Source organism: Miscanthus floridulus, chromosome 1 (genome assembly GCF_019320115.1).
Source record: "Miscanthus floridulus cultivar M001 chromosome 1, ASM1932011v1, whole genome shotgun sequence".
NCBI lineage: Eukaryota > Viridiplantae > Streptophyta > Magnoliopsida > Poales > Poaceae > Miscanthus > Miscanthus floridulus.
Genome location: NC_089580.1, coordinates 47,131,910 through 47,144,757, shown reverse-complemented (window position 1 = coordinate 47,144,757; position 12,848 = coordinate 47,131,910). Strand labels below are relative to the sequence as shown.

Here is a 12,848-nt window from a genome sequence, read left to right as displayed (position 1 = left end):
CTACCAGATTCTTTGGTGGGCCTTTGACAATGGGTCCTCTGGTTGGGTGTTAGTGTTTACCAGAGTGTCCAATCCTTGGTAAGTTTATGAGGCTATAATGGCTAATTCGAGAAAAAAACACAGGGCTCGATTTCGATTAACTTAGAGTGTAACAACTAGTTTTGGGGGTTATGGGTTTAAATGCCACTTCACCCTCTCCCTTTGCTAGGCATGGTGTTCCCCGAGTTCTAACTTAAAGGTAAAGGTTTGTAGAGCTCTCCACAATACCTCTTTTGTTAGGCTTGTGTGGTTTGTGAGAGATAAATAAAGTTAGTTAGTTGAGAGGTTTAGTCTTTGTGAAAACAAGATAGTAATCCCATCCTTAAGAATGGAAGGGATCAAGATAACACCTAGAGGGAGGTCGGCGAATGATCCTGTTCAATGCACTTGGCACATGTGAACTTTCAAAGAGACACTAGAGTTGCATGCCAAGCCCTGTAATGTGTTTGGCTTAATGAATGAATATGGTGGCCTGTTCTTCAGCACTACTTTAATAGTACTTTTTAGCGAAGCAACAATGTTTTTCTCTTATAATAAATCAGAAGCATCAGCCAAATTTCAGCGTTTTTTTTTCCAACAATAACTTGATCATCCACTGGGGACGACGGGTTCATTCTTTGCATTGTTTCGCCGCGTGAGCGGGCGCCGTCCCCAGAGATACCGAAAGTACATTGAAAAGCCTTGCTGCTCCACTGTTCGTTTGAAGGTTGCATTGCGACCATCGCATGTAACAGCATGATGATCACTGATCAACCAAACATGGCAGACCCAGGTTGCAGAAAAGCCGCTTTGGATACTGGCTGCCATCTGCTCAACGAAAGGAGGATGCGAGAAAGCTCCTGAGTTCTGAACTGGACGGCACTTACATGGTCCTCTTCGGCTGGCTAGGAAAACGGTTTGATATTTATGCTGATTTATTACGAGAGAAAAATAATATTATTTCGTTGAAACAGTATGACTGATAAGTTCAAGCGAACATGGCCACGGATCTGTGCATGGAGCACCATCGACCTACGGAGGAGTGCTAGCTCAGACCGAGATGTAGAAGAGGACGGGTGACGAGACCACATAAGCAACGCAGTCTGAATTCTGATACCCAATGCGTCTCAATTCTCAGAGCCACGTAGGGTTTACAGTTACAACTCGCTACAGATCAAGACAGTGCACTAGCAAGTACTAGTAGCAAACTAGCAAGCGACCTAGCAGCAGCAGCAGAAGAAGAAGAAGAAAGAGCAAGCGAATCACGTGGTAAAGTGTGGTACAGGTCTGCGACTGCGAGGAGGAAACCACCCCTCGGTCACCATCTTCACGCACAGGGCATGTACACATCCACTTTCGGCAGGCATGGGCCATGCCGCTCGCTTGCGACGCTGCAGCTACCAGCACCATCAGTCCAGCACCATGGAGACCAACTAGCCGGCGCCGGCGGGCCTACCGGCTTCGGGCTTCCCATCCCGGGTGGTGGTGGTGGTGGTGGAGCTCACCGCCTTGTGCTGCCATGCTGCTTGCTGCGTCGTGGTTGTGAGCACACGCGCAGTCGCACTCGAGATTTTCTCGAGCTCTCCTCTCCTCAGGAAAGCTCGAGACTTTTTGTCCTCTTCTTTTGTTTTTCTCCATCCTCTCTCGCCATCTTCGATCTCACGACTCACAAGTCACTCACAAGGAACCAAACCAAACCAAACCTCTCCATCGCCAACACCGCGGCACTGCCGGTCACCGTTTCTCCAGCAGTGCGCGCGCCCGGCGCGTGATCAATCAAACAACTGAAAAGTCAAAGCTGCAAGAAGAAAGAAAAAAACTACATTTGGTGAAGAAGATTGGTCCCGGCCCTCGGCAGTCGGCACAGCACAGGACAACCCCGCAAAAAAAAAAAAAAAGATGGTGTCCAGGCGGTGCTTCTCATGTGCCGACGATGGCCGGCAGCTCCACCCGCGCCCTCTTGTTGCTGTCCGCCGCGGCCGTCAACGAGGAGGCCGCGTCGACGGACTCGTACGTCGTCGAGCCGGAGCTCGGTGGCGGCGGTCTCTTGGCCGCCTGCTTGCTCGGCGTCGCCGACGAGCTCTCGCCCAGCATCGTGCTGTAGCAGGCGTGCACGTCGCCCTGGTTGATCACCGGGAGAAATTGCATGCACAGATGATGTGAGGTTTCATGAGTTCAGACGTATCGGAAACAGAGCGAGGGCGCGAGGAGCAACTGCACTGACCTTGTCGAGCAGGCAGGACGGAGAGAGGCTGCTCATCTTGGACTCCAGCGCCTCCTTCGCCATGGGGCCGTGGGCCGCGGCCAGGACGGCGGCGACGGCCACGGTGGACGGCCGGTAGTCGAGCACGCTGGCAGCTGCAAGAACAGAGCACGGACACGGACGCGTTCAGATTCCCAGGCAAGCTCATGCAATGGTTGGCAGCGATTGGCTAACCTTCCGCGGCGGAGAAGATAAGGGCGGCGGCCTTGGCGGCGACGAGGCCGCCACCGCCGCTACCGTCGCCTCGACGTAGCCTGGAGGAGAGGCAGGGGAGGTAGTCCAGGGGCGTGACGTCGCCCATGCGCCACCCCAGCGTGGACAGCACCAGCAGCTCCATGCGCCGGATGGAGACGCTGCTGAAGTCGTACTCGTTGTCGGCGCGGAACTCGGACAGCGCCGGCGCGCGGTACTCCTCCATCTTGGCCGCCAGGGACACGCACGCCACCGCCAGCAGCCGCGCCGCCCAGGGCATCACTGACCTCTGCACGCACACCGTACCGCCGCGTCAGTTAATCGGCGTCGTCGTCAGTGAAATCGATCATCGATGGGGTGGATGGATGGATGGACGACGCACGTCCATGCATCGGTGGAGGCAGAAGCGGTCCATGTAGGAGACGGCAAGGTACGCCGTGCGGTGGGAGAAGCCGAAGTAAGCCCGCGTCTGCATATGGCGCCGGCGGTGGTCAGAGGAATGAAAAATTGTAAAAGATGGATGCTTGTGCTGAATCGATCGATCGGTCGATCACCTCAAAAATCCACTCGACGGTGGCGCGGCGCGCGCAACGGAACCACTCGTCGGACGAGGCCGTGGACGAAGGGCACGTCTCGTCGCCGGCGATGTCGGAGAAGACGGGCGAGGACGAGGACGAGGGCGAGGAGGAGGAAGGGGAGCAGCAGAAGCTGCTCTCCTTGGACACGAGGTGGTCCATGTACTCCTCCTGGTCCTCCTCCCCGGCGTCGCTGTAAAGAAAGGCGGCCAGCCTGCCGGCGTCATCGGCGCTCTCCGCGGAGCCGCCGGCGGTGTCGAGGTCGGCGCCGTCCTCCAGGCACATGAGGGAGAAGGAGCAGCCCTCCTGTGCTTCCCCCATAATGGCTGTCAGGCTGATCGACCCGCTGTTTCTGCCACCTGTCCTTTCTTGGTACGCCGGATGCTGGAGGTGGATCGGACCGGAGGAACCTGCTAAAGAGCCATCAGTATATGTTTCGGCCGCCGGAGCTGGCTGGCCGTGGAAGTGCACTAGTGCAGGAGGAGGCGGTGGAAGACGAGCGAGGTGGCTGGTGGTGCTTTAAAGTGGCGCTCTCCCGCTCCCCTCTCACGGTCGAGAAAATTGCATTTTTTTCGACTAGAAAATTGTATATTTGGCACTCCAAACAATGCATTTCACGTACGTAGGACTTCAAACATCAACTTCGTAAAAATAGATCTCCAAACACTGCACGCTTTATTTCCTTGCCATTATGCGTATTTTATCTCTTTTTTAAGCTGTGTACATGTATTTGGCTGGAGCTCCTCGAGCGTTGCGAGGCAGCGCAGTGGAGCGCGGAGAGCCCCGCGATGTGCTGGAGATGGAGGCGTCGCAGGCGCGGGAAGCAGGACGCCAACAGCAGGCGCCCAAGGTTGCGCTCGTCGTCGGTGCCGTTTGGCTCGTTCCGCGCGTGGATGAGCAGGAGGTCGCTGAGCGCGGCAAAGGCGCCGGCGCCAGCGGCCGGAACGGCGAGGCTCGCGTTGCCCAAGGAGAGGCTCATCGTCTCGGCTCTCGCCGAGGTCGGCATCGCGGCAGATAAGAACGACTTCTTACTCTCAGGCACAGGCACAGGCACCCCCGCCGCTGTCTTCGTCTTCGCGTGTCGCGGCAGCACATGCACGGCGGCCTGAGGGCGGCGGGGCGAGGCCAGAGGACGGCTGGCGCGGCCGGCCCGGGTAGGCCAGACGCCGGCGGCCCTTCAGGATCCGGCGGCGGCGAGTCGAAGTCCTCCATGGGCGGCGCGTCGAGGAAGGGATCGGGCGGGCGGCGGCGTGCAGACGAAACGACGGAAAATACACATATTTGGAATAAAGAAAGAGATGAAATATACCAAATGGCAAGAAAATCAAAAGTGCAGAGCCATTTTTACGAAGCCTATTGCCTGGAGTCCCAAATATGCAATTTTCTGCTCACAGTCTCACTCACGACACAGAGTGAGATTCTCTCATTTCACTCGACTGCTAATCACTCTACAGTATACTAGGAGTACTTGGTTATTGTTTTTCTGAATGACCTCGGCGTGCTGTTGGTCAAGCTCAAGCAAAGATACCCCTGGTTACGCTTCGACTGAATTCATGATGTCGTGAGTTGAGAGGCAGGGGCAGGCGCCGATGGCGCTCCTAAGTTCCGAGCTCCAATCACCGGGCGGTGCCAGCCAGGTCCATGTCCGCCTCTGCACTTCTCTGACTTGGAGGAGGTAACTACTAGTAGTGCTCGAAATTGTCATCCGCCAGGTTCAAACTTCAAAGGCCCAGTTTAGTTGCCGAAAATTTTGGCAAAACAATACTGTAGCATTTTCGTTGCTATTTGACAATTAGTGTCCAATTATAGTCTAATTAGGCTTAAAAGATTCGTCTCGTGAATTTCGTCTAAACTGTGTAATTAGTTTTATTTTTTATTTATATTTAATGCTTCATGCATGCGTTCAAAGATTCGATGTGATGGAGAATCTTGAAAAATTTGGCATTTTGGAAGGAACTAAACAGGCCCAAAGTCAAATTAACTATGAGCTGTATAAAAGTATTCATTCATAGAGTATCTTATGTACATAAAGCCATAAAGGTAGTCAGTGAGAGGGTAATCTCGACCACCTCTCCTTCGCTACCTGTCATCCCCGAGAGTAGTTAACAACCATCAACCTGTTGCTGCCAAGCAGGGGCCATGTATGTTTCTTGTGCAAGTGTGTGGACAGTGTGAGACGAAGTTACTTGCTCATATCCTCTCATTCGTGTAGGTCCGGTCCATGATAGTATACTAGCTACTAGCAATTAGGCAAAGCCTATCCAGCTACCCCCAAAAGTTGAAAGGAGACTCGAAGAAAATCAGGGCTGCCTAGACTTAATAAAGACATCACCCGAGTCTGACCTTACAGTACTGAAATTTCAGCGCGTCCAAGTCTAGCGTAGTATTGAAATTTCAAACCGGCCTGTTCACTCGTTGGTTTCAACCAGGGCTTATCAGTCAGTCAACCGTATTTTTTTCTCACAACAAACCAGCAGCATCAGTCGGGCTTATCAGCTCAGAAACCAATCAGCGAACAGGCCAAACATCTGTAACGCTCCGATTGGAACGTGGGAATCCGAATCCTAGTCCCCCCACCCCAGTTCCCATGGTGACCAAACTTTGCATTAGCAATTTATGGGAACGGTACAAGATTGTATCGGACTATATAGAATAAAGCAATTTAACTGCAAGAGATCGAGAACAAAGTTAGGGTCGTTTTAGTCTACTTTGCTATTCATTCATGGTTCTTTCGAATGCGTTGGCCAAGCATTACTTATTAATTAACATCGTACTAGTCCATGAGCCCATGCTCCTGCAAGGGCTAGAACCTTAATAAAAGCATAAGTAGTGAAGTTCGTCTTTAGTGCCTACAACTAATTAACCAATCAAATTTATTTAATTTTTGCTCGGTCACCCTCTATTTTTTTCTAACGTGTTGGTGCTTTTGTTACCGGCTGTGATTATGGAGTGTTATGCGATTAGCAAATCTAGATGGTAGCACACATGACATGGAGTTATACTAGTTCAACAAATGGTGCCTTACGCCCAATGTATATAGTTGTATTGCTTGTCCGCGCTATGCGTGGGATGTATGATGAAGTGTTGCCTAATGAGGCTTTGGGTGATGTCACCGTGATGGCCGTTTGGGGTTGTCGATTAGGTCTAGTGACCGCTGCCTCTTTATATAGTCTGAGAGGTAGAGTTACAAGATTGTTTGATTTTCTTTTCTACTAAGATTGATTTTCTTTTCTACAAGGTTGTTTGATTTTCTTTTCTAGTGACCGCTGCCTCTTTAAATAGTCTGAGAGGTAGAGTTACTAAGATTGATTTTCTTTGGGGTTGTCGATAAGGATTGCAATAGATCATGGAAGGTACATGCATATGCCTTGTGTAAATAAGTCATGGAGAAACCCCCTTGTAGATGTAGAACTCTGAGTAGTTAGCTCAGTCATCCTATGTCTAATGGGCCGGATATGTTCAGCACGATGATACCTGAGGGTCGTACTATCACCAGTAGGGAACTCGGGTCCTTCACGATCAAACTACTATAGCCTTGATGTCGTCTCGATCGATAGGCCAAGTGCTTTAGCTTCCTCCGTCGAACAAGTATCTCAGTTTATGTCCTTACAGCAGATCCTTTTTGTTGCTTTGTACTCCCTCCATCCCAAATTATAAGTTATTATAACTATTTTGGAGAGTCAAAGCATCTCAACTTTGACCAAATTTGTATAATAAAATAATAACATTTATGATACCAAATAAGTTTCATTAGATTCTTCATTGATTATATTTTCATAGTATATATATCTGATATCATAAATCTCTGTAATTCTCTCTCTACAATTTTAGTCAAACTTAAATGTTTTGACTCATCAAGAAAGTTTGAATGACTTATAATTTGGGACGGATGGAATAAGGCGGCCACGAAGGACTCAGTGAGTACTTGAAGAAAAAGGATTGTTCGACCAAGTAATATGCATCCTAGGGCAATCATATCCTGGTAATTGAGCTATTAACAAAGTTAGTCCGAGTGGTATCCAGCTATCAGGTGTCCAGTGCCCCCAATGGGCATTAGAGACGACATATCCGGGTAATATCTGAGTAAATGGATTTTCATAATCGGATATGATGTGTGTGGCATGTGCCCCAATGAGCTTCAGAGACAAGCGCCTTTTTAAACAAAATAGCATGTCTAGAAATCAATTTTATAGCAAAGCATGTACATTAATATAAAATGTCTAGAGATCCTGTGCATCAAATGTACTACTCCTACAATTTCTTCCAATTCCTGTGCATCACATGTTGATCTGAGAAACAAAAACTATAATATAAAATAGTGACTTGGGGAAGTGGTCAGTTGCATCTGGGGGCCGGTGGGGTCAAAAGTGTTTTGCTATCAATGAGAATCTAGTGACAAAAATACTATGTACGATCTTAATGGCCTTGTTCGCTTGTCTTATAATTCGTACTTTTCAATTTATTTTTTTAGCTGGAACAGTATTTTTCTCTCGCGACATATCAGCTGGAATAGTATTTCAGCTTGTTTTTTCAGCGAAGCGAACGGAGCCGATGACCACAGCGCAACCTAGTCATTACTCCTAGGGAAGGACGTGTACATGCTTGTGAGCTTTTCAAATGTACAGCTCCTACTAATGATGATGATGTTCCGATCGATCCAGATGCACGGAGTGTATAGTTAATAATCTTTTGGGAAATCCTGACATTAATCACCGGCCGGATATGATGCATGCCGTCGTGCTACCTAGTGCATCGCCGGTTAGTAGTAGCAATTACTGGATCCTCCTCTGATCGATCTACAGCAAGCTGTCAGTGGGAAATAATCACGTACCCTGCACATCTAGATGAGATCCAGTACAGGTAAGCTCTACATCTACTACTAGCTGCCATGTGATTGCTGACCAAAAGGATGGGCAATGCTACCATCAGAGCATGACGTACCATTATACAAGCGCCAAAGACGGATGAATCGGAATAATGCATGCGAGGGAAAAACACTCCCTGCTGTGTTAGTGGTATAGTCAGAAACTTATAGAAGCCCGAGTGATTCTCATTGGGCAAAAAATATTTATTTAAAAGAAGAATATAGTATTTTTCTGTGGTACAAAATTAAGTTTCCTTTTGCACCGTTCGTTTCGCTGAAATTTGACTTATGCTGATTTGTTGTGAGAGAAAAATACTATTTATTCGCTGAAAAGTGCTGCTGAAGTAGTACTCCGACGAGACCGGGCGGTGGCTCTGCCGGTGCCCTGTGTAGTCAAGTCAACTGAACTTGAGGTTTCATCAAGCAAACTGGAGTTAGTACGTAATACTTGAATTATAAGTGCAGTAAAACTTCTAGATTTTAGTATTACAGCACTTTTGATCTTTCAAAGCGGACGCACCAGGGTAGATGAAACACAGGCAGCACAGCAGGGGCCACGGACCACACTTGCACTGCGACGCTGAATTGCCGATCAGCCGATCGATTTCTTTTCTTGGTACCTAATTAACCTACCTATGCTAGCCTGCTACTGCTAGGCTGCTATGCGATGTGCCTGGGCTCTAGTACTCCATAACTACTTATTTTTTCCCAAAATAAATACTCCCTCGGTCTAAAAAAATGTTATAGTTCTATAATAGTGCTATATTAAAGTATATCATTATACGTGTTTTTTTTAAACTCATTATACGTGTCTTTAAGGAGAAGCTCCAAGAGTTCAAACGGAGGTTGTTGAAAAGTTCCAAATGAGGGGATCTACCGCAAACACATTTTTATTTTTGCTAATCATGTAGAGAAAGTATAAGATCGCGTACCCAAAGCAATATGATCTCCTTATCTCAACCAAGCTTCCAAACAAGAAGAAGTACTTAGACTTGTACAATATGGTCCGACTGTCTCCAACGATCGATACCCAAAACACAAGACATATTTCACGTTTGGGTAGCGCTATAGTTAAATGGTTCAATACATATTTTTAGTCTTCTCCAATAATAAGATCCAAAAGAGAACCCTTTCTGCAAATGGGTCTCCAGGAGAGAGGATACTCAGATTTAGGTTATACCTCTCTTGGCACCTAAAATAGGTCTTCTATATAGGTATTGTGTTGGAGGCTATAGGTATTGTGTTGAAAACCCATTTTAAGTTTAGGTCTCCTTATAGGTCTCCTGTTAGAGACAGCCTCACCAAGCATATGATGCATAGCAGGCTAGCAGCATAGGCCTTGTCAAATTCTTAATCCCAATTGCCCACGCTGGAAGGGTTGTGATTCATGCGAGAATCCTTACTGCGCCCTTTTAGGGAGATCACCAGCAAGAATTCCTACTACCCGGTTAATATACGACGGCGTGAAGATGGCCGAAAAAAAAAATCCATGCCTTACAACCTTTACCTCTTAAGACTGTTCAACTATCATATTGTTGAGGCATGCGGGAGCATAAGACTGTAAAGTAACATTTACAAGACATCCGGTTTTACAGTTGAGGAGTTAAGGTATCCATTTTTAGAGTTTTGGAAGAAAACCGGACCATGATGATAGTTTTGAGAGGTAAGGGATACTTTTTCTCGTATATAAAAATATCTAGTTGAGCTAATGGTCCTATTTGTTTTTCTTATAATTCGTTTTTTAGCTTATTTTTTTAGCTAGAATATTATTTTTCTCTCACAATAAATTAGTCGGAACAATGTTTCGGTTTGTTTTTTTCAGCTAAATGAATGGGGCCAATATATTATACCAACAGTGCGCCGTGATAATAGTAATAGGATTCAGAGACTGAGAGTGAGCGGTCAGCCGGTCACACGTCGATCCACTGTGGCCGACGACCAAGGGATTTAAGGTGGGTGAGGTTGCCCAATGCCCGGCAGAGCTGCGCAAGCCTCCAAAGTCCAAAGTCTTCCCGTTTTCAATCCGAACATGCCACCTCCTGCGTGTTTCACAGCAAATTGACAGGCCGCACGTATGGGTGTAGTATGGGCCACACAGATCGACCAAGGGACCGAGGAAATTCGAAGGCTCTTCAGAGTGTGTGTGTGTGAGAGTGTGTGATGAAGCGTCACGGTAAGTTATCTAGTTTTGAGGGGTTTTGAAGGGAAGCTAGTTTTGAGTTGGGATAGTTAGAGCTTCGAGTTCAGGTGATGTGCTGGTACAGTCTCCTTCGTAGGGAACGAAGGGCCGGACCCAGAATTTAAGACGAGGACCAAATTGGGCAAAAATACTGATAGCTTACATCATAATATTTTTCGTGACCATGCCATTTATATGCACGTATTTTATTAAGAGAAATTAGAAGTACATTACAAGTTAGTCGTCCATTGGTAAGCGCCAAGCTTGCCAGAGAGACGGAGAACCAAAACACAAGAAAAAAGAACTACTGAAACAAGAACTGAGGGAGAAAAAACAGTAAGCCTAAAAACGACCTCGACTCCCTAACCAAACAACAACCCGCACGGCCGCTCAGCCCGCACACAAAGCAACAGAACAGGTTCTGTGACGATAGGGAGAGACAACTGGTGGCTGCGTTAACTTCTTAACGCGTCTACGGCAAAAGCCCATCAACCTCTGGGACAAAGTCATCCAGGAGTGCGTTGTCTGGGAAAATGACCTTAAAAGCCTTATGCTTGGACTCCGAAAGCGGCTCAGCAAAGACAGACTCCAACTTCTGTGTCTCTGCAGTGTCAATGGGCTCGGAAGCATTCACGAGCCCCGACTTGACCATAAGAACCTTCTGCGCTTGGAGAGTCAGGTTGGGCACCCGAGGCTTAGCAGCTAAGCAAACACTTCTCATGGGCGAATCAACACTGGGTTGGGCCCGAGCAACCCTGAGGATAGGCCTTCCCTAAAGCATAGGAGTTTGGAAGGCTGAACAGACTCTATCCTCAATCATGCGTGGAATGCCAGCAATTGAAGCATGCTGAACATCCAGAATTCCCTGCCCAGGGAAAGACCCACCTGAAGTAACAGACACCTGGAGGGCGTCTGCGGCACACGAGTGGGACTTGGCCCCGAGACGGCCACTATGATGAAGAGAAGCCGATGGCGGCGAGCAGGCAGACCGACACCGAGGCACGACCTCAGGAGACCCATCCATGTCATTAGCATGTGTCGCAGATGTCGTCGGCTTCGCGCGGTGCTGACGGCGGCGAGCAAGGCTGCGCGGCACCGTCGTCCGAAGAAGAGCAAGGAGGTGGCCTTTCGCTTAGACATGCCTCCGCTTCAACCAGCATGGGATCGAAGGCCCGGTGCGAAACCTCGGAGCAATGGTCCACCGCGAACTCTGGCTCCGAGTGCTTTGCACCATCAGCCCTGCACATCCATGCAGGTCGACGACCAGTGTCACTGGCATTGACATCACGCCCCACTCACAGGACAAGGGGTCCTAAGGGATGTTGGGCAACTGTGGCCTGGACACGACCATGGCCTCGAGATCTTGTCCTGGAGCGATCGTCGATGAGCGGCCGCAGTGCTGCAAGGTTGTGTCCTTGCCCTGGCCCAGCGCTGCACCCGCACCAGCACTACCTGCGACGCCATCACCACCGAACTTGGACTTCTTAGGCCATGGCGTCGAACGACACCTAGACACAACACCCCAGGAGACCAAGGATGCGGCGCTCGACCACGTGCAATCACGGGCAAGGTGCCGGAATCCATGGCACCAAAGGCATCACCATGGCAGCCTACACGTCGCCACACGGTGGGACGTGGAGAGGCAGTTGAAGCATTTGCCGTGCAGCTCCTCAAGGATCCATAGAGACGGCCTCTTCCGATGTTTGGGGGCCTAATTGCGCACACCCCCATGAGCCGAAGCTCGTGGAACGCCAGCACCCCCCCTCCAGGGACCTGTGCCCCCAGTAGACACGAGGTGGGTGAGAATGTGCGACCGAGCCTCTGGTGGACCGGCGTGCGACGGCCAGCGCCACACGCGACATGCTTACGCCGACGGTTCCTAAAATGGCGCCAACACCCAGCCAGGTCGTCGAACGGAGCGCCCATCCCGGCCGTGGGGCCAGCCTAAGCAACAATGATGGAGAGCACCCACCTAGGCCCCAGCCCCTGCTCTGACGACAATGAAGATGAGTGGAGCGGCGACAACAAGCGTTTGATGACGTCCAGGTAGGAGGCAGGGGGTGCCATCGACGAGTAGCATGAATCAGAGTCGCCAGAGGGGCTCTCCCCCACCCATTGCAGCGCCTAGGAGCGGCCCACGAAGCCACACGTGGGGTAGAAGGGTGGGGCCAGAGGGGAGAGGGGGGAGTTGAAAGTTCTAGTTTGGTTTTGGTGAATTGATGAAACCCTAAGTGCCAACCTAGTTTATGAAAGTGATTATGAGATAGGTAGCACTACTTCAATTGGTGAAGCAACTAAAGATCATGAAATGACGATGGTGTTGCTATGGTGATGATCAAGTGCTTGGACTTGGAAAAGAAGAAAGAAAAACAAAAGTCTCAAGGCAAAGGTATAAATGGTAGGAGCCATTTTGTTTCGGTGATCAAGACACTTAGCGAGTGTGGTCACATTTAGGTTTGATAGCCGTACTATTAAGAGGGGTGAAACTTATATCAAAATCCAGTTATCAAAGTGCCACTAGATGCTCTAACTCATTGCATATGCATTTAGGATCTAGTGGAGTGCTAACACCCTTGAAAACATTTTGTGAAAATATGCTAACACTTGTGCATAAGGTGATACACTTGGTGGTTGGCACATTTAAGCAAGGGTTAGAAATTTCACCGGCGGAGTGTCCGCCCGTAGAGCGCGGATAGTTCGATGGTGCCACCGGCACCCTGTACAGAAAAGACAAGGTTTCAACTAGACCGACGCGTC

At 49.1% G+C, this 12,848-nt stretch overlaps 1 protein-coding gene across 1 annotated transcript; it reads right to left on the bottom strand.

The window, feature by feature from the left end:
* Window positions 1-1,108: 1,108 nt before the first annotated feature.
* LOC136482692 (cyclin-D5-1-like) lies at window positions 1,109-4,437 on the bottom strand. Its single transcript, XM_066479899.1, has 5 exons — window positions 3,028-4,437; window positions 2,856-2,942; window positions 2,456-2,762; window positions 2,243-2,376; window positions 1,109-2,139 (listed from the first exon to the last, which is right to left on the bottom strand). Exons 1-5 carry the CDS (start codon window positions 3,367-3,369, stop codon window positions 1,939-1,941), a joined length of 1,071 nt encoding a protein of 356 aa, XP_066335996.1. The 5' UTR covers window positions 3,370-4,437; the 3' UTR covers window positions 1,109-1,938.
* Window positions 4,438-12,848: the final 8,411 nt, after the last annotated feature.